General features: G+C 45.1%; 1 protein-coding gene across 2 annotated transcripts in view; it reads left to right on the forward strand.

The window, feature by feature from the left end:
* SCAMP4 (secretory carrier membrane protein 4) overlaps positions 1-27,493 on the forward strand; it is a 105,067-nt gene that overhangs the window by 9,344 nt on the left and 68,230 nt on the right. For both annotated transcript variants that reach the window (XM_073686352.1, XM_073686353.1), the window contains exons 2-4: positions 837-881; positions 14,210-14,251; positions 17,332-17,460. In XM_073686352.1, the coding sequence (XP_073542453.1) occupies positions 14,245-14,251; positions 17,332-17,460 (136 nt within the window). In that variant the 5' untranslated portion in view covers positions 837-881; positions 14,210-14,244. The remainder of the gene's footprint in view (positions 1-836; positions 882-14,209; positions 14,252-17,331; positions 17,461-27,493) is intronic.

Here is a 27,493-nt window from a genome sequence, read left to right on the forward strand (position 1 = left end):
AACAGTGGCAGAATTAGGTTTTATTTTTTCCACCATATTAACGCACTTGGAATTTTTTCCCTGTTTTTTTTTAATACATTACACTGTAAAATAACTGATGTCATTCACAACTACCATTCATCCTGCAAACAAAAAGCCCAGATATGGCTGTGGATGCAAAAATAATGAAGGTATGACTCTTAGAAGAAAGGTAAAAACAAAGCGCAAAATTTAAAATTAGCGGGAAGGGGTTAAGTATTTTGATATATTTTTATTCTTGATGAACATGTTATTTGTATTCCTATTTTATTTTAGAAAGGTTTAGAAGTGTTAGATTTTAGCATAATCATATTTTTTTCTTTCATTTTTTTTATTTTTTGAGAAAAAAAAAAATGATAACCTACCTAATAATATCTGTTGTAGTTTAATAATGAACATAAATTATTTATTCCAGATTTATCGTAATTAGAAATTTATATCTATTTAACCAGCTTCTAGAACATCAGCCATGATTTCTATTCCAGTATAAACTGCACAGTAAGGCCATGTTCACACGTTCAGTATTTGGTCAGTATTTTACATCAGTATTTGTAATCCAAAACCAGGAGAATCAGAGGAAAAGTATAATAGAAACACGTCACCACTTCTGTATTTATCACCCACTCCTGGTTTTGGCTTACAGATACTGATGTAAAATACTGACCAAATACTGATAGTGTGAATGTGGTCTAAGGCCAGTTTCACGCGTAATTTTTTTCATTTCATTTGCCATCTTATTTTTTGCTGATAGATTATGGATCCACTACAGTGAATGTGCTTTCTCACATTATTTTATGAATATGCTTTTCTCTTTGCAGAGATTTGTCCTGCTTTGATCTGTGCTGTGGATCAAACTCGCAAATGTAAGTAAAGGGTCTCGAGAGAAAACACTGATAGTAAGCAGATGTCATCAATGAGCTGTCCATATTTTTACTGTTTAATGGGCAGGATAAGTTAGGATTTTTCTTCATAGGTGAAAACAATGCAACGAGGATTGTGAAAACTGAAACACAGATTAAAAATGGTTCCTCTTTATATGTTCACTTTGTTCAGCATGTCATCATGCTTACAACAGTACCAGACGTATATAGGTTATTGCTAGGCTTTGCTACTTTAGCACAGTAAAAAATACTTTTTGTAAAAATAAATAAATAAAATTTTTTTTTATATATATATATATATATATATATATATATATATATATATATATATATATATATATATATATATATATATATATATATATATATATGTCTCTATTTTTAGTGTCAGGGCTGTGTTTGATCGCTTAATTGATTTTGTTTTTTGAGAGGTGGCATACCAAAAAATGAACAACTGTGGTATTTTATTTTAGGTTTTCAATGGCACTCACAGCCTAATGTTAAAGTAGTTGTTCCCCTTCAATTAAATTTCTCCCCTCACTGCAGTTTTCTATAAATAAAAAAAACCGAAAACCCCAAGTCCACCGGCGAGTCTGTGCACTGTTCCTGGTGTCTGGCTGATACGGTATACGGCAGTACTTCTGTATTACATTGTATTATGCTTGTCCTTGTATTATGCTCCCAACTGCCATGATTCAAACATAACTTTACACTGTTTTGATATTTGCATATTTTGCACTTTTAATAATTATTTTTGCACTCAGTGTTTTTCTTGCACTTTATTTGCATCTTTTGGTGCATTTCATTTCCCCCTGCCCTGATACTTGCACTTTATTCATTATAGTTCATTTAATTTTTCATGAATATACATTTGCATATTTTATCACACCTCTTTATATTGGGCCTCTTACCCATATACTACGCACCTTATACACATTTACGTATTACTCTTTTTCATTCCCCCAGGTCCGAAATGTTTATTGTATTATTTTGTTTCCTTTATGCCATATGCACTTTATTCCATTGACATTCTCACATTTCATTTTGATTTACTATTACACTCAACTTAGACTTCAGTTGTTCGTGTTTCTCCGCTATGTTGCATTTGGTACTGACATGGATCCGGCCCTATCCACTCTGTGGCATGCGCTCGCTCCGGCTGAGGTGTCCTCGTTTTTTTGTGGCAACATGTCGTCTGGCATCCTTCTTTCTGACCACCCCTCTGATGCGTCAGCGGTAAGTGGCGACTTATGACGTCGGACGCCAAACCCACCACTTCTGGCTCACCGCTCTACCAGTACAAGCTCTGCTCCAAGCCGCTTTATAGAGCCCATAGATATATAAGGACATCAGATTGCCCTGCTTGTACACCCCCAGGAAGAAGCTAACGCGAAACGGAAGTTGGGGTTCTGGTCCCTTATTCACTATAGGTTATCTCTATCTTTATTTACCATGCATGTTTTTTTATGTATTTTATACAGTCCTGCTCATTGTTACTGGCACCCATGAAGTTTAAGTATATAATGTGGAATATCTTCTGAAAGAAATGAATCAAGTGAAACAGTTTTTTTGTATAGAGCACTCGTGTTAAATACAAAAGAGCAAAGGATAAACAATAATTGAAAGCAAAAAACAATGGGAGGGAAAAATAGAAAAAGCTTGCTATGACACTAGTATTGGCACCCTTTACATTAATTTAGTATGGAAACACATTTTTGACTCACCTGTGGTAAATCACAAAAGAAATTCACCTGGGATTGTCGGTGCCCATTTGACATGAATTAGCCAAGGAATTTTAAAAAGCCACATGGTAGACCCTGTTCCTTTGTCACAATGAGGAAGAGACTGGAGCTGTCTGAGGACATTAGAACTGCTATTATTAGCAAACACAAGACTTCCAAAGGGTATAAGGTCGATGTAAATACTTTATGCCCAAAAATGACAAAAGTATTCTCAAAGTGATACCTTTATTGGCTAACCCGAACAAAAAAAATATATAAGCAAGCTTTCAGAGCACAGAGGCTCCTTCTTCAGGCAATATTACAAATGAATATAGTCAAAGAGATCAAATTTAGGGTTTTTAGTTGCAAATGGCAAGTCTGTGGGATTGTTTAATTATTTGGAGACCTGGTGGAGGTGTGAATTGAATCCATGTAGTGAGTCATAAATCCAGGTGTTAGATTGAGTTCTGTTATCAAGGAATTGAACATCCTTATCAGTTTGAATTCCCAAATTTTTCTCTCTCTGTTGTCTGGACACACCTGTGGGAAAACATTTCTCTTGCCCCGGACACTGGATGACAGATCTAAAAGTTTTTACATGGATTCAATTCACACCTCCACCAGATGGTCTCCAAATAATTAAACGTTCCCACAGACTTGCCATTTGCAACTAAAAACCCTAAATTTGATCTCTTTGACTTATCATTAGGAGGCATCACCCCTTACACCTCATGAACAAATGTCTTGCTGTAACATCTCTTAAATGTTGTGTGTTTTGTCTTCTCAGTTCATTTGTAATATTGCCTGAAGAAGCAGCCTCTGTGCTCTGAAAGCTTGCTTATATACACTGCTCAAAAAAATAAAGGGAACACTCAAATAACACATCCTAGATCTGAATGAATGAAATATTCTCAATGAATACTTTGTTCTGTACAAAGTTGAATGTGCTGACAACAAAATCACACAAAAATCATCAATGGAAATCAAATTTATTAACTAATGGAGGGCTAGATTTGGAGTTACCCCCAAAACTAAATTGGAAAAACACACTACAGGCTGATCCAACTTTGATGTAATGTCCTTAAAACAAGTCAAAATGAGGCTCAGTATTGTGTGTGGCCTCCACGTGCCTGTATGACCTCCCTACAACGCCTGGGCATGCTCCTGATGAGGTTGCAGATGGTCTCCTGTGGGATCTCCTCCCAGACCTGGGCTAAAGCATCCACCAACTCCTGGACAGTGTGTGGTGCAACGTGACGTTGGTGGATGGAGCGAGACATGATGTCCCAGATGTGCTCAATCGGATTCAGGTCTGGGGAACCGGCGGGCCAGTCCATAGCTTCAGTGCCTTCATCTTGCAGGAACTGCTGACACACTCCAGCCACATGAGGTCTGGCATTGTCCTGCATTAGGAGGAACCCAGGGCCAACCGCACCAGCATATGGTCTCACAAGGGGTCTAAGGATCTCATCTCGGTGCCTAATGGCAATCAGGCTACCTCTGGCGAGCACATGGAGGGCTGTGCGGCCCTCCAAAGAAATGCCACCCCACACCATTACTGACCCACTGCCAAACCGGTCATGCTGAAGGCTGTTGAGGCAGCAGATCACTCTCCACGGCGTCTCCAGACTCTGTCACGTCTGTCACATGTGCTCAGTGTGAACCTGCTTTTATCTGTGAAGAGCACAGGGCGCCAGTGGCGACTTTGCCAATCCTGGTGTTCTGTGGCAAATACCAAGCATCCTGCATGGTGTTGGGCTGTGAGCACAACCCCCATCTGTGGACGTCGGGCCCTCATACCACCCTCATGGAGTCGTTTTCTAACCGTTTGAGCAGACACATGCACATTTGTGGCCTGCTGGAGGTAATTTTGCAGGGCTCTGGCAGTGCTCCTCCTGTTCCTCCTTGCACAAAGGTGGAGGTAGCGGCCATACTGCTGGGTTGTTGCCCTCCTACAGCCCCCTCCACATCTCCTGGTGTACTGGCCTGTCTCTTGGTAGCGCCTCCAGCCTCTGAACACTACGCTGACAGACACAGAAAACCTTTTTGCCACAGCTCGCATTGATGTGCCATCCCGGATGAGCTGCACTACCTGAGCAACTTCTGTGGGTTGTAGAGTTCGTCTCATGCTACCACGAGTGTGAAAGCACAACCAGCATTCAAAAGTGACCAAAACATCAGCCAGAAAGCATTGGTACTGAGATGTGGGCTGTGGTCCCCACCTGCAGAACCACTCCTTTATTGAGGGTGTCTTGAAAATTGCCAATAATTTCCATCTATTGTCTATTCCATTTGCACAGCAGCGGGAGAAATTGATTGTCAATCAGTGTTGCTTCCTAAGTGGACAGTTTGATTTCACAGAAGTTTGATTTACTTGGAGTTATATTCTGTTGTTTGTGTTCCCTTTATTTTTTTGAGCAGTGTATATTTTGTTCTGGTTAGCCAATAAAGGTATCACTTCGAGAATACTTTTGTCATTTTTGGGCATAAAAGTATTTACATCAATTTTTCTGGCTAATACGGTACCACAGTATAACTTTGTATTGTACATCAAAGGGTATAAGGCTATGTTCCCACATGTTGGGTTTTTCAGCGTGTTTTGCTGCAGATTTTTATGCAAATTTTCAGCTGCATTTTGCAGTACCAGCAAAGTCTATGAGAAACTAGAATTCTCTGTTCACACATCTTGTTTTTTTGTTGTTGTTGCGTATTTTGTGCCTTTATTGGGTTTTTGGAAAATAAAGCATATCACTTCTTTCAGCGTTTTTCACCCATTGGAAGTAATTTATTTTAGTGATTTTACCATCTTGTCTTGGTCACTGAGATGGTTGTTTGTATTGGGAGCGTTTAATTAAATTAGTGATGTATACATTGTAAGCATTAGCTGAGCTACCTGTGAGTTTGGACGCCCCTGGTCAAAATTACTGTTGTTATGAACAGCTAAGTAAGTTGAAGATGAAATGATCTCTAAAAGGCCTAAAGTTAAAGATGACACATTTCCTTTGTATCTTAGGCAAAAAAATATATATTTTCATCTTTTACATTTTAAAAATAACAAAAAGTAAAAATGGGATGATGCAAAAGTTTGGGCACCTTGCATGCTTAGTACCTAGTAGCAGCCCCTTTTGAAAGCATCACAGCTTGTAAACGCTTTTTGTAGCCAGCCAGTAGTCTTTCAAATCTTGTTTGAGGGATTTTCATCCATTCTTCCTTAGAAAATTCTTCCAGTTCTGTGAGATTACTGCATGCCCTGCTTTTTTGAAGTCTAGCCACAGATTTTCAATGATGTTCAGATCAGGGAACTGTGAGGGCCATTGGAAACCCTTCAACTTGCGCCTTTTGAGGTAGTCTATTGTGAATTTTGGCGTGTGTTTAGGATCATTATCTATTTGTAGAAGCCATCCTCTTTTCAACTTCCGCTTTTTTACAGATGGTGTTATGTTTGCATGAATAATTTGTTGCATTTTCATTCAATCCATTCTTCCCTCCACCGGTGAATTGTTCCCTGTACCATTGGCTGCAACACAACTCCAAAGCTTGATTAATCCACCCTCATGCTTAATGGTTGGCGATATGTTCTTTTCCTGAAATTCTGTGCCCTCTTTCTCCACAAAAACCTTTGATCATTGTGGCCAAAGAGTTCTATTTTAACCTCATCGGTCCACAGGGCTTGTTTCCAAAATGCATCAGGTTTGTTTAGATGTTCTTTTCCATACTTCTGATGCTGAATTTTATGGTGAGGATGCAGGAGAGGTTTTCTTCTGATGACTCTTCCATGAAGGCCATATTTGTGCAGGTGTCTGGCTGACAGTAGAAAAAATGTGCCACAACTCCACAGTCTGCTAAATCTTTCTGAAGGTCTTTTGCAGTCAAGTAGGGGTTCTGATTTGTGCTTCTAGCAATCCTATGAGCAGCTCTGACTGAAATTTTGCTTGATTTTCCAGACCTTATCTTCACCTCTACTATTCCTGTTAACTGCCATTTCTTAATTACATTTCAAACTGAGGAAAGGGCAACCTGAAAACGTTTTGCTGTCTTCTTAGTCTTCTCCTTTGTGGGCATCCCCCATTTTTATTTTCAGAGTGCTACGCAGCTGCTTAGAAGAAGCCATGGCTGCTGTTTTTTGGCACAATATTAAAGGAGGCTGGGTTTTTATAAAGCTGGTAAATTTGCATCACCTGGCCTTTCCTAATGATGATAGTGAACAAGCCAGAACCCCAACAGGCTAATTAAGGTGTGAAACCTTGGTCAAAGTTATCTGAGCACACAAATCTCCAAGGGTGCCCAACCTTTTGCTTCGGCCCATTTTCCTTTTTGTAATTTTTAAAATGTAAAAAATGACTATATATATTTTTTGCCTAAAATACAAAGAAAATGTTTCATCTTTAACTTTAGGCGTATTAGAGATCATTTCATCTTCAACTTGCTTAACTGTTCACAATAACAGTAATTTTGACCACGGGCGTCCAAACTTTTACATGCCACTGTATCTATATTTAGGGTTTTTTCTGTTTATCTTTTAGACCAGCTATTTATATTGCCACCCCCCTCGTGCATGGTATTATTATTTTTTGGTTGTACATTTTGGCCTCAGATTAAAGGGATTTCTCCTGTCCTACTGTCCCTTTATTATTTTAAACTTAATTAAAATTGTCTACTTATATTAATAAAGTTTGTTACCTTATTCTTACATGGGTCATTGTGGCTTCCCATTTATTTGGCATTTTTTCATATTTGGAGCTTTGTAAAATAAAATTAAGACCTGCATCTCTGTAATATTGAGGTTAAACATTTGCTATTTACATATGTTTGGGAAAAATGTTATAATGACAACTACTGTTACTTTTTGACTAGGGCTAAATGGCGACTTTGGCTGCGACACGTCACACGGCCAAACAGTGCTAGATGTCGCTGCTACATCGCCATGCAAAATTAGTAATTGGGGTCGCGTTGCATCCCTGATGGTGCTACGAACGCAGTTACATTTTTGCTACTTGTTACTCACGGTTGCAGTACCCTCGGGGTCACAATGTGACCCTATTCACTTACATTGCACTGCAGGGTAGCAGCAACACCTAGCCATCTTTGGCCACGCAGCAGCCAAGGTTGCTGTTTAACCCTATCCTTTGTTTTTCTCATAACCCATAGGTCTTCTCTAAAGTGTACAGTTTGTAGATCCCATAACTCACTGAAATGTTTGTGAGTGTGCTTAGTCAGTACTGTGATTTCAAGTTTGCAGGTTGTAGAACTTTTCTTGGTGTCACCAGTTATTCTGAGTTCAGACTCTGAGCAGTTGAACAAAGGTGTAAAAGAGCCAGGAAATAATAAAAGTAACCCCTTCATTATTGGAGAAATGTTCAGTTTTGTGCTTTCATTATTTACCCATCTTCTTCCAAGAGCCATAACTTTTTTTTTTTTTATTTGTCCATCAACATAGCCGTATGAGGGTTTGATTTTTATGGGATGAGTTTTAATTTCGAATGACAGCATTGTGATTTTGCCAAGTAATATACCGAAAAATAGGAAAAAAAAATACCTAGTATGGTAAAATGGTGAAAAAACGTAGTTCTGCTCAGGGCCGTGGAGTCGGTAAGCCAAACCTCCAACTCCTCAATTTCCATGACTCCGACTTCCTCATACATGGCTCATGTTTAAGTGGTAAATTTACTGTAGCACAGATTCATCTCAGCTAAAAGTCTAGACCTTTAGATCAGGAATAGGACAGACATTTATAGGACATTTCAGAACTTTCCCAAATTCGTAGGAAAAAATATTCCCCACAAACTGCATTGAACTACTGTACCCAATTTATTATATATTAATTTATTATATATGTTAGGAGTCGGTCCATTTTATACCGACTCAGACTCCACCAAAGTGGACACCGACTCCACGACTCCGACTCCACGACTCCGACTTCACAGCCCTGGTTCTGCTATGTTTTGGGTTTTTTTTGTACAGCATTCAGTGATAAAAATGACCTGGTATGATTCTTCAGGTCCCATCAGGGTTGAAAACATGACTGTTTATTTTTTTCTGAACAGCTTTTTGAAAAATCATAGACAGATAATATTTTTTACGGACACATTGGAAAACCATCAAATCATTATGATTATAATATATGTCTACAGCTCACAATTCTGATATGAAGATATCAGCTGCATTTATTGTAAACTGTAAAATGATGAGAATTTACAATCTAAAAAATTTGAAAGTTTCTTCAACTTCAAAAGAATCAGACACCTTACATTTTTTTTACCGACAGGGCAGAAAAGTGCTCTCTTTTACAGACTGTCCTGGAATTTCTGGACTGTTGGTAACCCACGATCCCATATGAGTACAGTGATACCAAACGTAGGCGGATTCTGCCGAGAATCCGCCTGAAAAGGCATTGCAGCAGTGCCTCATAAAAAGAACATAGTGCACAGCAATGTCAAAACGATATTGTTGTGCACATGTTCAGTCTTACGTCATTCCTTTAATCCGCTTCAAGGTTTTACATGGAAACATGGTCTGTGAAAAAACATGGACATGTGAATAGTACTGTAGATTATAAAGTGTAATATCCTACTGTAAATTCTCTTTCCTTTAGTCCGAAGCAGCAGCACCAATGGGGATTTTATCCTCCTGGAACTAAGAACAGGTGATAGGAATTAGTTTAAATTCTTCCATCTATATTTACACCTACTAGTTCCCCTCCTTCCCTTGTGTAGTTATCACATATACGGTAATCAAGAGGCCTTAGGCCTAGAAAAACTGCAGATAAAACTATATGGGGAGGGAAAGTTTGTGCTGCTGCTTTGGACTAAAGGAAAGAGAATTTTCAATAAGAAATTACTTTCCTTGTCGCCCTACAGCAGCAGCACCAATGGGGATATAGCAATTAACCATCTTTTGGGTGGGTACTGTTAACCGCGGACAGTAGAACCGCTGTGCCAAAGGCTGACTCTCCAGAGCCTTCGATGTCCAGCCTATAATTTTCCATGGAGGTAAGACCCAAACTCCAAGAGGCTGTGCTGCAGATCTGCTCAATAGGTATGCAGCTTTTTTCCGGCCATGATGTGGACATAGCTCTAGTTGAGTGGGATTTTATAGCTTGTGGAGCCTGACAGCCTTCTTGCTCATAGCAAATAGTCTGCCTCAACCATCTGGATAAGGAGACTTGATACCTTCTGACCCCTGTTCTTTTCTGAGAAGGAAAGGAAGAGATGTTCCAACTTCCTGTGCTGTTTTGTGCCGCTCACATATGCCTTTAGAGGCTTGCCAATGTCCAGGGAATGCAGGATTCTCTCTTCATTGAAAGAGGGATCCAGATAAAAAACTGTCAGCTTTATCTGTTGGTTTATATTAGAGAAGGAAGGCACTTTAGGGGTAAAAGACGGTAGTATTCTTAACAGGACTCAATCCTGTAGAAATATAAGATAAGGCTCTCTGGAAGCTAGAGCCTTGATTTCACTTAAGGCCCTGTCACACATAACGAGATCGCTAACGAGATCGCTAGCGAGATCGTTATTGCGTCACGGTTTTGGGATCGCTGGGGAGATGTCAAACATGCAGAACTTTCCAACGATCTCGGCCGCCTCAGCGATCTAACCAACGATCTCGGTGGTCGTTGGGACGCTTTCACACAGCAGCTATTTCAACGATCCACACCTTGATAGGGACTGTACTGTGTCAGAAAGGAGTGCATAAAATTGCTTTTCCGCGCCCCCCTCATCTCCAGTTGGTGGACGCTACTGCATTCAGATTGGGTGGCCTTGGTTTAACACTGCGTCTTCGGTCAGATGGGATCTCTACTGCGTCTCCATTAAAATGAAAACTCATTTGAGACCCCAAACAATACCTACCTCGCTAAAGATGCCTGATTTCTTCAAAGTGGAGTCACAGCCGGAGAACGCTGGTGGGATCTGAAAAAACAAGGACGTAGTAGTGACCACCAATCGGGGACGAGGAGCGCAGAAAAGTCCAATTTATGCACGCCTACATGTCTCAGTTCTGAATCGCTAACGAGGTCGTTGATAAGGTGTCAAATACAGCAATGCACACTGCCCAGCGGGAGCGCAACGACCCAGGAATGGTCCAGGAAGCTTTGTAACGATCAGCGATCTCATAGCAGGGGCCTGATCGTTGCTGCCTGTCAGACATAACGAGATCGCTAGTGAGATCGCTATTGCGTCACCAAAATCGTGACTCATTAGCGATCTCGCTAGCGATCTCGTTATGTGTGACGGGGCCTTTACTCTCCTTGCAGACGTCATAGCCACAAGAAACCAGGTCTTCAGAGATAGATACTTTATATCTGCCAACTCCAGAGGTTCAAAAGGAGCCTTATCGAGTTGTTCCAAGACAAGTTCTAGGTCCCATCTGGGAACTGGATCTATGATACTAGGTCGGATTCTTTGGACCGCTTCCATAAACCTCTGGATAAGTGGTTCCTGGGACAGTCTATTCTCCACTACTGCTGACAGGGCAGATATCTGGACTCTGATAGTATGAGGCTTGAGACCTTTGTCAAAACCGTCTTGCAGGAAGTCCAAGATGTTCTACAAGGTAATTATAATGAGAGGACACCCAGTTCTTAGTACACCAACCCAAAAAGAAACCTGATTCTAGAATAGGTTTTGTTGGTGCTTGCACCTCTAGAATGGAGAAGGGTATTGACTACCGCCTCTGGTAACCCCATCTTATCTAAAAGAGGGCAATCAACCTCCAAACTGTCAGATGAAAGGCGGTGCAGGTGAGGACAACATTGGCCATCCTGAGTCACCAGGTGAGGGATGATGGGAAGTCGCCAATACATTCCCCTGCTCATAACCATCAGAGGTGTGAACCATGCCCTCTTGGGCCAATAAGGGCATATTATCACCGAGGCCTGCTCTCTCTTGATCTTCTACAGGACTCTGGGAATCCTCGGTATAGGAGGAAACACATATGCTAACTGAAACCTACATGGTATTGATATAGCGTCCAGTGCCCAAGGTCTGTCGCTCTTGTAGAGGGAGCAAAAACGATCTACCTTCGTATTCTCTCGGGTAGCCATCAAGTCGATCTGAGGACTCCTCCATAATTCCATAGGTTGATGGAAAATGTTTGGTCCAAAGACCACACCCCTGGAAGAGGTAGATCGCACTTAGCCTGTCTGCTAAGACATTTCAGTTCCCCTTGATATGTACGGCTTTCAACCGTTTCTCATCTCTCTGAGGTTGTACGGGAGTTTCTATCTCAGAGACCCTGTCCCACTCACTCTCTTGCCCTTCATGTGGGCACCTCATCCTGTTAGAGATGCATCCGTTGCTATCTCTGTCCATACAGGGGGAGCTAAGGGTCTGCCGTTCTTCAAGTGAAGCCACCATCTCAGGGAGGATCTCGGTTCTCTGGAGCGGAACGTCAGCTGCAAGTTTCTGTCCCCTTTGTCCAGTGTCTCCAGATGTAAAGGATACATGTGTCATCTGGCCCATTTGATCGACTCGCTATCTGCTACCATCAGTCCCAATGTCTTCATCTTTTGTCGAAGGGACACTGGTCTGGGTTGTCTCAATAATTCGACTGCGGCCTTGAGTGCTCAGACTCTTTTCATAGGAAGAGAAAGGGACATACTTCTGGTGTCCAGAATGAACCCCAGGAATATTCTCTCTTCGGATGGAGATATGAGATTTTTTCCACGATTATCCGTCCTAGTGTCTGGATATGTAGGAACATCAAATCCAGATGAATAGAAAGGGTCACTTATGAGGTCTTTTATAAGCCAATCGTCCAGGTATGGGAAGATGCTTATACCTTTCTCCCTTAGTTTGAAATTAACGCTGGCACAACCTTTGGGGACTTTCTGACAGGGTAATAATACAGAGCCATCTAAAGACAAGCCTCTAGAGAATCCTCACTCTGGGTCAATATCTCTCGACTTACAAAAATCCAACCTGTGCATTAAGTTCCCCTTTTATATGAATCGCCTCTCGTAATATCCTGGATCTTGTACCCTCTTGGTGATTCAAGTAAGCTATTACCATGGTGTTGTCGGACATGACTCTGACATGGCGCTTTCGAATCTGAAGAAATAGCACCCTGATAATCACGAACAGTAATTTTAGATTAGAAGAATTTATAGAGTGGAATTTGTCCCAACTGCACTGTAGAACTTGAGAATCCATGTTAATCCCCCACCCCGTGGGGCTGACATTTGTGGTAATCACTACAGGGTTGTTGATTCCTCATGGGATTCCTTTTGATAGATTTCTAACATCCAACAATCATCTTAACTTTCGGCAAATGTTCAGGGGGATAATTATTTTGCGTTGATAAGGCTGAGGTTCTGATTCAATAGGCTTAAAATCATGGACTGCAGAGGCTTTGAGTGAGTTTGTGCCCACCATACTGCTAGAATACAAGCTGTTAGATTCCTAGAATTGACAATGCCTTCCTGACCAACGTGGGGATTGGAGATGGGGTTCCTTATCCCTAGTGAAATCTGAATTTTCTCCTGAGGAAGGAAACCTTTTCATAAGCTTTTTGAGTCCGGTAAAATCCCCCAAAAATATGATGATGGAAAGAGATTACACAGGATTTCTGAAGATTTATTATCCATTAGAGGCAAGTCAGGGTATCTATCATTTGCTTGACCTGGGCTCAATATTTCTCCACTGTGGGTGCCACTATCAAAAGATCATCCAAATAGGGAATACACAGAATGTCTTTCTCTTTTACATTGGCTGCCACTTCCACCTTGATCTTGGTAAATACTGTATGTGGGGAACCTTAGAGTCTCCATTTTCATTTTTTTGTATACCAGATGTTTGTATAGACATTTAGATGTACAATCATTCTTAATTCCACATTTGTTTTTTTTTACTATAAACAAGGTGAAATAAAATGTAACCGTGTCATCAAGACATTTTTGGCATAGCAATTTAGAATAGGATGCGGCTAACTTGGTTTTACACATAACGTATTCCTTATTTCCTTATGCTTAGTTTTTGTGGTAGCCTTCCAGGTCTATCCTGCAATTTAACATAACATCAGCAAAACTAGAATCAGAAACGTGGAATAAAAGATTCTTTTCGCTTACAGTCACTTGCCCATACCCCGAATACCATGACAGAAGGGGATGAGGGGTCTCAATTAGCTTCTCCTGGACTCTCCATACTTTTAGTTCTGGTAGCCCCAATCAGTGACTGAGACACACATGGACCCTGCCTTCTTATAGCATATGTGATCAGTGGGCTGGCTGGTAATGATCTGGTCCTCCCATCTAACTGCCAGGTACCATTGACCTGGAGGCTGGACCGGAGTCCCATGAATCGATCCTTTCATCTCTACTGACCAATGATATTCCAGATGTGCTGAAACTAAAATACCCCTTAAGCCAAGTTCAATCTTGTATGCAGTGCTAAGTTTATCCATTTAACTTGGATGCTACTGTGACATACATGGATGTAGCCCATTTTTATTAATAGTTGTATTTACACAAAAAAAAATCAATTTCTGAAGTTCTGTTTATATGAAAGAATGTATGTGAACGTGTAAAAAAAAAAAAAAAGTGCTCCCTAATTCAAATGCATAAAATAATTCCCACTCAATTCTTTCATTCCAAAGGTGTACCAACTTTTAACCTGTAGAAAGACAACAAAATGGAAGGTGAGTGTCACAAGCCATATGGATGACGTTATGCAAGAGCAATTCGTGTTTTAACGCTTAGAAGATAGTGGATCATTTGCATTTAGAAACAAACATATCTTTGTGTCTCTGTGTGGTCAATTTGTATCTTCTCCTTCCCCCTCTATATACAAATTTCAGCGGAGGCTGTGATCTGATCTCTGAAATTGAGTATTACAGAGCAGTTATTGTATGTTCACAAAGAGCAGACACAATATGGATTTTCCACCTGTATTGTCGGTAAGAAGATCTGCAGTGTAATAAAAGTATGTGAATATACAGCAAAATCTGCAACACCAAAAAAAAATGCTTTCTGTAAAGTTTCTGCAAAAATAAAAAAAATACTAACGTATCAGCTTGTGCTTCCGTGGCGCTCTTTTCTGGTTCACTGCTCATCTCTGTGTAACAGCTTTTCTTTTTAAATTATTTTGCCCAATCCAAAATGGCAAATCGGTAGACAAATCTGCATCAAAACATGCACAACATGGTGCAGATTTTCTATTGCGGGTGCCACTTACAGTTTCGGGTGCAGTTCCTCAGTATATTTTCCACAGCAATTACCGTATGCCCTGTTTCCCATACCCGTGACATAGCTGTCAGCTAAGCACCTGTCTCTCCCGACTTCCCGACATGTTTTTAATGGGGATAGATGAGAAACCCGCTGCCAGAATGTCTTTGGCTCTTCATGCTTCTGCTATTCATTGTCTACCAGGCGTACAGTGATACATTTGGAGTTGCTGTTCCTAGTGCTGAAGCTCAGTCCTATTCTAGTGAATTTTTCTAAGCTCCTGTACCAGGCAGAGTGGCAAAAAAGTGAATGGTTGGGTGCCAAAGCTGGACTCCCATCTGATTTTGATAGCATATTCTACTCTAAGGATAGGTTGTGCATCTGGACCAAAACAGTCAAGAAGTACATTCAATTGTATACAAAGCATGCTTAAAACATCATTTGGGATACACAAGAACAAATGATGCATTGGTAGAGAGAAAAATTTAAAAAAGCTTTGTTCCTGAAGGTTTTAACCGATCACTCTTGAGCAGCCTCTAAGTGCCTAGCCTGTGAAGCTGGCCATACACTTTTTATAGTTCTTTCTCCTGACTCCATACACATGTATGCTTTGCTTTCCTGAGCATATATTAATCTTCAGTTAGTAGAGGGGTGTTTAGATGCTGCTAAAGGTTTTTGACATTAACGCTCATGAGAACAATGTTGAAATCCAAAATGGTTATCCTTACCCGTGACAGCAGTCATCAGGGAAGTGTTATAAATGAAAAAGACTGACCGTCACTATCAAAACAGTAAACTGTTGTGTACAGGTGCTTACTAGGAGCAGCCATCTCCATATATAACTAACAAATAAAGTAGCACACAGTAACGCTAAGTATGCCAACATGAAATATATGAAATATGAATAGCATTACTGCTGTAGAAAATAGAAATAAATGAGAAATCTTAGCGCATAAATTGGCCAATTCATGTGTACCTGGTAGCCGCGATAAGGCGTTTCTCGTTACCAGGAACCTACCAATGTGAACTCCTCTCTTAGAGACCAAAGTCTGCATGTGTATGGGAAGGTAAGATCCTGCTGAAATTAAAACCGCCTGTGGCTTAGAGGCAGAATGCTCAGTCAGAAGGCCTATGCATATAAACGAGAGAAACTGACCGTCACATCCAAAACAGAAAACAGGTGTGTACAGGTGCTTACTAAGAGTAGCCATCTCCATATATAACTAACAAATAGAGTAGCACTCTGCAACGCTAAGCATGCGAACATGAAATATATGAAATCTGCTCAAGAAGTGTTATGACACCCCCATAAATATTATACATTCCCACCACAATGCATATTAGTTAGTCTCATCAACGTTCATCTAATTTGTTTGAGCACTTTAAAGGGGTTGGCCAGTCCAAATTGATAAGTCTGTAGTCACACAGAGTGACTGCGGACTTGTCAATTTGGACCAGACACCCTCTTTAAGTCAATGATCAACCCTATCGATTGCCTCAAAATAGCACTCTACCAGACCAGGGACACACTACTTTATACAGTACATATTATTTGTTGTCCTTCAGAGTAGGAATTGGACTGGCCATTTGAGGTGCCATCTGAAAAGTCACATTAAAGATGTCCGAGAAATAAGGATAAACTTTGTAAAGTTCCAACCCCTTGCGTAAAATGCACACTGCTTATATGTGTATGCAAAGTTTTATGTTTATCCTAGGACTAATAAATTCACATATATAGTATAAGGTGAAACATTTCTCCTTGTGGAGAAAGTCTGTGTAAGGAGACTTGTAGGGCATGCAATGATCCTCTGGAAATTTAAATATACAAATTGCCTCTTCAGAGAAGAACACTTCTTTTTTTTATTTATATAACGCCAACATATTCCGCAGCGCTTTACAATTCAGAAAGTTTACATACATTATCAGCACTGTCCCCATTGGGGCTCACAATCTATATTCCCTATCACTATGTCTTTGGAGTGTGGGAGGAAACTCACTCAAAAACAGGGAGAACATACAAACTCCTTGCAGATGTTGTCCTTGGTGGGATTTGAACCCAGGACCCCAGCTCTGCAAAGCAACAGTGCTAACCACTTAGCGACCGTGCTGCCCTTGAACTATAGTGCCACCAATTGGATGTAGCAATCCTAAAAGTTAATATTGACACTCTAACAAGCCTTGTCATGACTTAGGATAAAAGCCAAGCTAGAAACTCCATTTGCAGACACCTGTTTCGGGGTGTTTGTCTCTCATCAGTACAGGTCAGGAGGTCTTATTTGGCTAGGTGGGTGGCCTCTGATAGGGGGTCTAAGAGGTAACGTGTCTGCAAATGGAGTGTCTGGTTTGGTTTCTTATCCTAAGTCATGTGGCAAGGCTCATTAAAGGGTTGATATTGACTTTTAGGATTGCTACTTCCAATTGATGGCGCTCGAGTTCATGTCCTCTTCCTCTCTGAAGAAGCTATTTGCAAATATTGTATAAAAATATGTAAACTGTAACATTATGTGGACAAATGGCCGAAAATAATTCTTATTTATTTTTGCATTGCCTTTAGATCGTAGCAACAATTTTCCTCCATTGCCTAAATTCATCCCTTTGCGTCCTTGTTTCTACCAAAATTTTGAGGATGACATCCCAGCAGAACACAGGATTTTGGTGCGGAGGATCTACCATCTATGGCTATGTAGGTATTTGGTACTGAATCTATACATGAAAATACTCCTTGAGGCCTTCAATTCACATAGGTGATGTAGTGCAGTCACATTGTTAGATTCATCTCTTGAAACAAATTACTATTTGGAGAGTAACAGAGGCAGGTAGACGCAATTTATTATAAAAAGATTATTTAGAACAGGGGTCTCAAACACGCAGGCTACATGCGGCCCCTGAGGCTGCTTTATGCGGCCCATAGGCACCTTAGACCCTCCTTGATGATCCTGGCCCGGTCCAGGAGCTGCTGACAGCAGCTCTTTATTTCAGTTGAATGTGCGACTTTGGACACACATTCAACTGAAATGTATTGCCGCGCAGAGACCGGCTCTCAGCAATACCATTGCCAGCCGCCGGCCAATCAGAGGCCAGCAGCTGACATCAGCGTCCCGGCGCAGTGGTGTAAGATGTCACTGCCATGCGCAAATGTCAGCTGCTAGCCTCTGATTGGCCGGGGGCTGGCAATGGTATTGCTGAGAGCCGGTCTCTGAGCAGCAATTCCTTGGCGGCTCCTGGACCGAGCCGGGATCGTCAAGGGGTCTATGAAGCCTGCATGTGCAGAAAGGCCGCTGGGGGAACGGAGGACAGGTGAGAAGAATCTTTTTTTCTGTTATGTGTATGTGAAGAACTGCACAATATGGGGACCTAACTACAATATGGGGACCTGGATGGGGACATTACTACAAGAAGTCAAACACCAAATTGCTCCTAGGAGCAAATAGATCCCCAAGGTGAGGGATGTTAAAACTTCACATTCTTCACAATGTGGCCACATTGTTCTTTTAACCCCTTTCCGACCATGTCAGTAATAGTACGTAGCTGTTCCCTGGGACTTATGGACCAGCTATGTATTATTACGCGCGCTGCAATCGCGCCCGCACACAAGAGGTGCGGGGCGATCGCCGCCGGGTGTCAGCTGATTGTCACAGCTGACACCCGGTGCTATGTGCTGGGAGCGGTCCCGCACCGCTCCCGGCACATTAACCCCCGCAATGCTGCGATCAAAGTCGATCGCAGCATTGCGGTGGCAAGGGGGGAGGTGATCGGTATACTCACCTCTCCTGCCGGCGTCCAGCGATGTCTGCGGCGGCTTCCGGATGTTGCCATGACGACCCGATGTCGTCATGACAACATCCGGGTCACCAGGAGGCAGGACGTTAGTTTGGTCATGCGCAGTGCGCGACCAAGGTAGTGTCTCCCCTGTGTGCAGCCCTGACAGGCTGCATGACAAAGGGAGCTGATGCTCTCTATGCCATTCAGCCGATCAGGCTGCAAAAAGTGAAAGTCCCATAGTGGAACATAGTGTAAAAGTTAAAAAAAAAAAGTAGAAAAGTAAAAAAAAATTAAAAATAAATAATAATCCCCAAAAAATAAAAATATATTGAACCCATAATATTTATTTATTATGAAAAAAAAATAAACCAATAAAAGTACACAAATTTGGTATCGCCGCGTCCGGAACGACCTGACATATAAAACTGTCTCACTAGTTAACCCCTTTAGTGAACACGGTAAAAAAAAAAACGAAGCAAAAAACAATGCTTTATCATACCGCCAAACAAAAATGGAATAACACGCGATCAAAAAGACGAATGTAAATAAAAATGGTACCGCTAAAACGGTCATCTTGTCCCGCAAAAAACAAGCCACCACACAGCTCCATTGTCCGAAAAAAAAAAAAAAGTTATAGCTCTCAGAATAAAGCGATACAAAAAAATATTTTTCTAGAAAATCGTTTTTATTGTGTAAAAGCGGCAAAACATTAAAAAAATGTGGTAGCGCTGTAAATGCACTGACCCGAAGAATAATGCTGCATTATCAATTTTACCACACGCGGAACGGCATAAAAAAAACGCAAAAAAACAATTCCTGAATTGTTGGTTTTTGTTTATTCTGCCTCCCAAAAATCAGAATAGAAAGCGATCAAAAAATGTCACGTGCCCGAAAATGGTACCAACAAAAATGTCAACTTGTCCCGCAAAAAACAAGCTGTCACATGATTGTCGGCCAAAATATGGAAAAATTATAGCTCTCAAAATATGGTGATGCAAATGTGGCACCCCAGGGGTCTGGTTTCCACAGTAATGTAATGTTATGTCTGAGAGCAGGTGGGAGGTCCTTTGGTCAGGGATCCTGTGCATGCCACACCTCCTGCCCAGTCTTGGGAGGGGAAGAACTTCCCCTATATAAACCTGGGGCTGAGGCAGGGTTAGTCAGTCAAGGAGAGTAGAGACAAGAAGCAGCATAGGAAGAAACAGCAGAAGCTCAGTGGGAGCAATACTACTACGAGTCAGGGGCTGGCAGCTGCAGAGCTCGCCCTGACTGAGAAGATTTCTTACCGGACCCGGAGTCCGAGGCTGTGGGGACTAACTCCTACCCAGCAGCAGAATCCGTCAGGCAGGGGATTTCAGGTCCTCTGGCCAAGAAGCCCGAAGGCACGGTCACACGCGTGGGACCAGCACCGCCATCGTGGAGCGGAAGCCATTAGAAGGCCCCGAGTCACCGGCCATACGGGTGGGCACCACACGGTACACTCAGGGACGTGGGCTACTTATACCCGCTTCTAGCAAGGTAGCCAGAAGAGTACAGTCAGTTTGGGAGGCCTACAACTCCACCTGGCCAGGGGAGATCCCATCTGCTCAAGGACTGACCAGGCCCCAATCGCTAGCCAGTACTCCGGGAGGGTCTATCGTTGTCACCAGTAAAGACCCTGAACTACACCGTACCGTCTCCGAGTGGTTCCTGCTACCCCCATCATCCACATCTGCTGCCCTGAGGCCATACCCCTCCCGTTGGGGGTTATACCATCTACGCTGCACCATCCATCCACCGGCCTCAGCGGACTGTCCTGCAGCGGCAGCTCCATAGCTGCATTCAACGGGTGGCGTAGTCGTACAACATCTACCGCTGATACATCGCCGCTCAGTTTGACTCCCTGGGCACGGACCGGGTCACCGCCACGAGACTACAACCCTCAAGAGATCCGGCTCCGGGTAAGCTCCCGCGTGCGCAACGCAGCGCGACACAGGCCCAGGGGCGCGTCAACTTTGGCGTAGTCGGCAGGATTTCGTGCCCGCAACCACCGGGTACTGCGTGCCTGAAAAAGAGACTTTTCAAACTTACCTGTGGTGAAGATTCCCGCCATCCGGCACCATCTTCTGCCTTCTTCCCGCCATCCGTGGAGTTTTCCCGCCATTGGACGCCATCTTGAGGACGCCGCGCGGGAAGAAGAGGGGCGTGGACTCCGAAAGCGCGCGAGAACTGAAGCCCCGCCTCACGTCCGGACGTTGCGTAAGGTCCTGGAAGGAGCCCAGCAGACGCCGACGTCACAGGAGCGCGACGGAAGGTCCTCAACCCTGACGATCCACTGCGGAGCCGCGGCCTACGGAAGAGGATCATCGCAAGGTAGGCCACGATCCACTAGGGGGGAGGAAGATGTCGGATACGGAGGAGAGTTTCACTGCCTCAACCCCCGCCAACGCTACCGCTGCTGCAGTTATGCCCTTCACCATGCCCTATATCCCGGGAGCAGCTTGGCTACCCCAGTACTCAGGGGAGTCACATACCCTGCATGACTTTAGAGAAAAGCTGGATAGCCTCTTCCAGGTGTACCCCCTCACAGAAGAGCAAAAAGTGAGCATCCTGGTGGCCCAACTAACCGGGGCAGCCAAAAGGGAAGTAAAATCCTGGCCACCTGGGAGGAAGACTGTCGCAGGGATACTAACCCGGCTGAAGGACACCTTTGATACCCGCACCTCAGCCGAGATTAAGCTTAGATTCTACGGGTGCAAGCAGCGAGCGCATGAGAGTATAAGGGACTATGCACTAAACCTACAAGAGGCCCTGAGGGCCATTAAGCAGACCGACCCTGATGGAGTGGGAAACGAGGACAGGCTGTTGACCGAACAGTTTATAGAGGGACTGTATTGTAATACCCACCGAACCCAGTTGCGGGCAATGGCCTTACAGGATCCCCATCTGGGCTTTGCACAGTTCAAGGACAGAGCCATCCGGGTGCTCCGAGAACCGGCACCGGGTGGCGTTGTGACCCACAAGCGCCCTGCTATCACTTACCACCAGGAGGCGGCGCCCTTGTCGGCAGGGCCTGTGGGAGCTGATGCGCAGGCTTTGGACAATGACCCGGCTCCAGACCTACACCATCAGGTCCAAGAGCTAGCTAAGAGCGTTGCTGCGCTAACCCGAACTGTGCAGTCTTTACAGGCTTCCACCCCAGGGAAGATCCAGCTGGCATCCGGACCGGAGGACATCCCGTGGCGTCGACCAAGGAGGACCCCACCGGCCAGAGGAAGACCCAGTGACCGATACAGCGAGGACGGACGACCCATCTGCCGCCGCTGCAATCAACCCGGACATATGGCAAGGTACTGTTCTTTAAACGGGCACAACCTGGGGTAGAGGGCCAACCCCCAGGAAAAAGATCACCAGGCCCATCGAACTGGCGCGACAGATATGTGGGAGGACGTCCAGTCTTGCCTGTGGTACTGGATGGCATTCCCATGAGTGCCCTACTGGACACCGGGTCACAGGTCACCACCATCCCGTACGTGCTCTTTAAGCAGTACTGGAATGACTCGGATATTACCCGCTACCCTGACGACGACTTGAGTATCATCGCCAGCAATGGCCAGCCCGTGCCACAGATCGGATTTAAAGAGGTGACCATCAAAATCGGTAGAGTCGAACTGGCAGCACAGGGACTGATCATTGTAGATATTGACAAACATGAGAGTCACCCAAAAATAACTCTAGGAACTAATGTAATTGAAAATTGTCTTGCAGAGGTGATTTTCCTTTTACAGCAGGTTGCCAAGAACGCCAGCTCCGGCGAGCAGCGGGTGCTCCAGAAAGAGATCCGGGCACTGATGCGACGGCAACAGGTGGAACTCTCCGGCGGTGAGATTGGTAGCGTAAGAATGTGTGACCCTTTTCCTATTGCCATGCCCCCAAAAAGTGAAATGATGATTTTGTGCCGGGCAGCTATTGGTCTGAGAGGTAGAGATTACCAGGCAATGGTAGAACCAGTTTACTCGGACAGTAGGCCCACCATTTTGACAGCACGGGGGGTGGTTGATGTACGCCATGGGAGGGTGCCCGTTCGCATAATAAATATTGGGGAGAGGGAAGTGTACCTGCCCCGGTATGCCACGCTAGCCAAATTATATACCATTAACCAAAATTCTATACAATCTGTGGAATCCTTGCCTCCATCTCACCCGGAGGAAGGTAACGGCTCTAAGAAAAACATGGAGGACTGGTGTCAGCAACTACATCTGGGTACTGACTCCACTCCTGCACACCAGAAACAAGGAGTCTATCGGGTGGTTCAAGAGTACGAGAGAGTGTTCAGTAAACACCCGTTAGACTTCGGGCGAGTCAAGGGGGTAGAACACCACATCCCCACGGGAGACCATCCTCCTATAAAAGAGAGGTATCGACCCGTACCCCCTGCCCACTACCAACACGCCAAGGGGATGCTTAGAGACATGAAGGAGGCTGGGGTGATCAGGGATAGCTGTAGCCCCTAGGCAGCTCCACTAGTCTTAGTCAGAAAAAAAGACAACACCATGAGGATGTGTGTAGATTACCGGAAAATCAACCGTATCACACACAAGGATGCGTACCCCTTGCCAAGGATAGAGGAGTCATTGGCTGCTTTAAGATCTGCTAACTTCTTCTCTACCTTGGATCTCACTAGCGGGTACTGGCAGGTTCCTGTAGCAGAGGCGGACCGGGAGAAGACCGCATTCACCACCCCGATGGGACTTAGCGAGTTCACCTGCATGCCGTTCGGACTCTGCAACGCACCAGGAACCTTCCAACGACTAATGGAGTGTTGTCTGGGCCACAGAAACTTCGAGACGGTCCTGTTGTACCTGGACGATGTCATCGTATATTCCAAGACGTATGAGGACCACCTGAAACACCTGGCGGAAGTGTTCGAGGCTCTGGCGAGTTACGGCCTAAAGGTGAAACCCTCCAAGTGTCACCTCCTGAAACCAAAGGTGCAGTACCTGGGACACGTGGTGAGCGCTGACGGAGTGGCTCCCGACCCTGATAAGATCACCGCAATTAAGGAATGGCCAAGCCCCTCCAGCGTAAAAGAAGTGCGGCAGTTCCTCGGGTTGGTAGGCTACTACCGAAGGTTTATTCCCGGTTTCACCAAAAAGGCAGCACCTATGCAGGACCTCCTGATAGGCCAGTCCCGGAAGGCCAAGAATCAGAAGCCGCCCTTCAAATGGGAGGAGCTGGAAGAAGAGTCCTTCCGCCAGCTGAAGATGGCCCTCACGGGGGATGAAATCCTGGCGTACCCGGATTATAGCCAGCCCTTTATCCTCTACACCAACGCCAGTAACATCGGGCTAGGAGCCGTACTGTCCCAGATCCAGCAGGGGAAGGAACGAGTAATTGCCTACGCCAGCCGAAAACTGCGACCCACCGAAAGGAACCCCGAGAATTACAGCTCATTTAAGCTAGAGTTCCTGGCCGTAGTATGGGCAGTCACCGAGCGCTTTAAGCATTACCTCGCTTCTTCCCGGTTCACCGTGTACACGGATAACAACCCGTTGACACACCTGGACACGGCAAGACTCGGTGCCCTGGAGCAGAGGTGGATGGCCCGTCTGTCCAACTACGAGTTCACAATCAAATACCGGGCCGGACGCTCCAATACCAACGCGGATGCCCTGTCCAGGATGCCCAACCTGCCGGACGAAGGAGAAGATCCGGAGGGACTGGAAGAAGTTGAGCTCCCTGCGTTCCACCGTCATGGGACTATCCAGTATTCCCACCGGGTAAGGAGTAAGCAGGCTGTTACGTTGAACCCCTTACCTCACTACAACCTGCCGTCCGACTGGTGAAGGAGATGCTGACTCGCCCGGAGGCTTGCCTTGGACCAGACGCTCCGGAGGAAGCCAAACAACTATGGGCAGAGAAGAGTCGACTGTTCCTTTACAAGGGGAAGTTGTGCCGCAGAATGGTTAACTCCCGGACGCATGAACTACTCTGGCAAGTAGTGGTGCCACGAAGAGACGCAGCCATGGTGATGGAGGCATACCACGACGGAGCTGGACACTTCGGGTGGAAGAAGCTGGAGTTCCTGCTGCGCGAGCGATTCCACTGGGTAGGCATGAGGGGAACCATTGAGAAGTGGTGCAGAGACTGTGGCCCGTGCAACCTGAGAAGGAAGGACCGCGCCAGCCAGAAGACTCCCCTGCAGTCCATCGTCACCCGGCAACCGTTGGAACTGGTAGCCTTGGATCATGTAAAACTGACCCCAAGCAGAAGTGGCTACGTCTACGCGTTAACCATCGTGGATCATTATTCCCGGTTTCTGGTTGTCGTCCCCGTCAAGGACTTAACGGCTCAAACAGCAGCTAGAGCCTTCCGGCAGCACTTTTGCCGTCCACACGGGTACCCGGACCGAGTGCTGACGGACCAGGGACCTGCCTTTGAAGCGGAGGTCTTCCAGGAATTCTGCAATCTGTATGGCTGCCGGAAGATAAGGACGACACCCTACCATCCGCAAACTAATGGACTTTGTGAGAAAATGAACCAGGTGGTAATGGATCTTCTAAAAACGTTGCCCCTGGAAGAACGCAGTCTGTGGCCTGAGAAGTTGCCCGATCTGGTGGACCTATACAACCACATCCCGGTAGGTTCCACCAACTGTACCCCGGCTTACCTAATGAGGGCAAGACCTGGTAAGTTACCTGTTGACCTGGAAATGGGAGTCCTGACACCCGAGGACACTTCACCAGAAACAGACTGGGACACAGAGAGGCAGCAGCAGTACCGGAGAGTACAGGAGAGCGTGGAGCGAAGTCTCTGTCAGGCTAGGGAAAGACAAGAGAAAACTTACAACCAGTATGCTCCCGCTGTTCCCCTGGTACCCGGAGAGCAGGTCTTGAAGAGGAAGAGACGGCTCCACAAGTTGGACGACCAGTGGGAGAAGGACCCGTACACCGTACTGCCCTCAAGCCACGAGAACCCGAAGGTTTGTACCATCAGTAAAGACGGAGGGGAAACCACAGCCATTGTATCCCGGGACCACCTGAAGAAGTGTCCCGAACAACTGAGGAACCCTGAAGAGGAACAAGAAGACCATCGACCCGTAGAGGAAAGGGAAGATATGGTTAGTACTGTGCTCGGGGACTTCCCTCGGTCTTGGACTCAAGTCAATGGTGCAGTTGTGGTACCCGTACTCACCTTCCTCCAACCAGCATCCCAAGCACCTACGGAGCAACAGGTAGAGCTGGAAGAACAGCCGGTCCAGGAGGCAGAAGACTCCACACAAGCAGAACAGGAGGATCAACCCTCTGCTTATAGTGAGCCTGCCGTACCCCTAGTGAGACAAAGAGCCGGTAGACAGCTGCCCAGTTTACCCTTGACAGCTCCTACACCCTGTAGTTCAGGGCCAGACAGTCAGCTCCGTAGGTCCACTAGGGCCACTAGAGGCCAGTTACCCGCACGCTGGAGGATTTGAAGTGTATAAATTGTTTTATTTATGTTTACCTGTGTATTGTTGCTTGTGTATAATTTTGTGTTTCCAGTTACTTTTAGGAATCCGTGGTGGATTACCGGGAATCCTTGTACATAGTTGGAGCGTAACCCAGGATGGACTAGAGACTGTTAAGGACTCGGGGTAGGACAGACCCCTACCTGGTTACGTCTCCCTGTTTTGGTGAAATGGACACCTTGCTTTCTTCAAAGACGGCACCCGGTTACGGACATGCCGTGACCACCTTTATGTGTTCCTTATTGTATTATTATTGTTTATATCTTGTTATGTTTTTCTAAAATATGTTTAGTCCCGGAGTACTAAATTTTACTAGGGGGGAATGTGGCACCCCAGGGGTCTGGTTTCCACAGTAATGTAATGTTATGTCTGAGAGCAGGTGGGAGGTCCTTTGGTCAGGGATCCTGTGCATGCCACACCTCCTGCCCAGTCTTGGGAGGGGAAGAACTTCCCCTATATAAACCTGGGGCTGAGGCAGGGTTAGTCAGTCAAGGAGAGTAGAGACAAGAAGCAGCATAGGAAGAAACAGCAGAAGCTCAGTGGGAGCAATACTACTACGAGTCAGGGGCTGGCAGCTGCAGAGCTCGCCCTGACTGAGAAGATTTCTTACCGGACCCGGAGTCCGAGGCTGTGGGGACTAACTCCTACCCAGCAGCAGAATCCGTCAGGCAGGGGATTTCAGGTCCTCTGGCCAAGAAGCCCGAAGGCACGGTCACACGGGTGGGACCAGCACCGCCATCGTGGAGCGGAAGCCATTAGAAGGCCCCGAGTCACCGGCCATACGGGTGGGCACCACACGGTACACTCAGGGACCTGGGCTACTTATACCCGCTTCTAGCAAGGTAGCCAGAAGAGTACAGTCAGTTTGGGAGGCCTACAACTCCACCTGGCCAGGGGAGATCCCATCTGCTCAAGGACTGACCAGGCCCCAATCGCTAGCCAGTACTCCTGGAGGGTCTATCGTTGTCACCAGTAAAGACCCTGAACTACACCGTACCGTCTCCGAGTGGTTCCTGCTACCCCCATCATCCACATCTGCTGCCCTGAGGCCATACCCCTCCCGTTGGGGGTTATACCATCTACGCTGCACCATCCATCCACCGGCCTCAGCGGACTGTCCTGCAGCGGCAGCTCCATAGCTGCATTCAACGGGTGGCGTAGTCGTACAACATCTACCGCTGATACATCGCCGCTCAGTTTGACTCCCTGGGCACGGACCGGGTCACCGCCACGAGACTACAACCCTCAAGAGATCCGGCTCCGGGTAAGCTCCCGCGTGCGCAACGCAGCGCGACACAGGCCCAGGGGCGCGTCACAAACACTAGTCTTTGCAAAAAAAAAGCGTCTTTTAGTGTGTGACAGCTGTCAATCATAAAAAACCCATATGATTCTGGTATAGCTGTAATCACACCGACCCGAAGAATAAAGTAGTCTAATCACTTATACCACACGAGGAATGGTGTAAAAAAAT

Source organism: Phyllobates terribilis, unplaced genomic scaffold (assembly GCF_046119375.1).
Source record: "Phyllobates terribilis strain yellow unplaced genomic scaffold, ASM4611937v1 Scaffold_1__5_contigs__length_1240528914, whole genome shotgun sequence".
Classification (NCBI taxonomy): Eukaryota; Metazoa; Chordata; class Amphibia; order Anura; family Dendrobatidae; genus Phyllobates; species Phyllobates terribilis.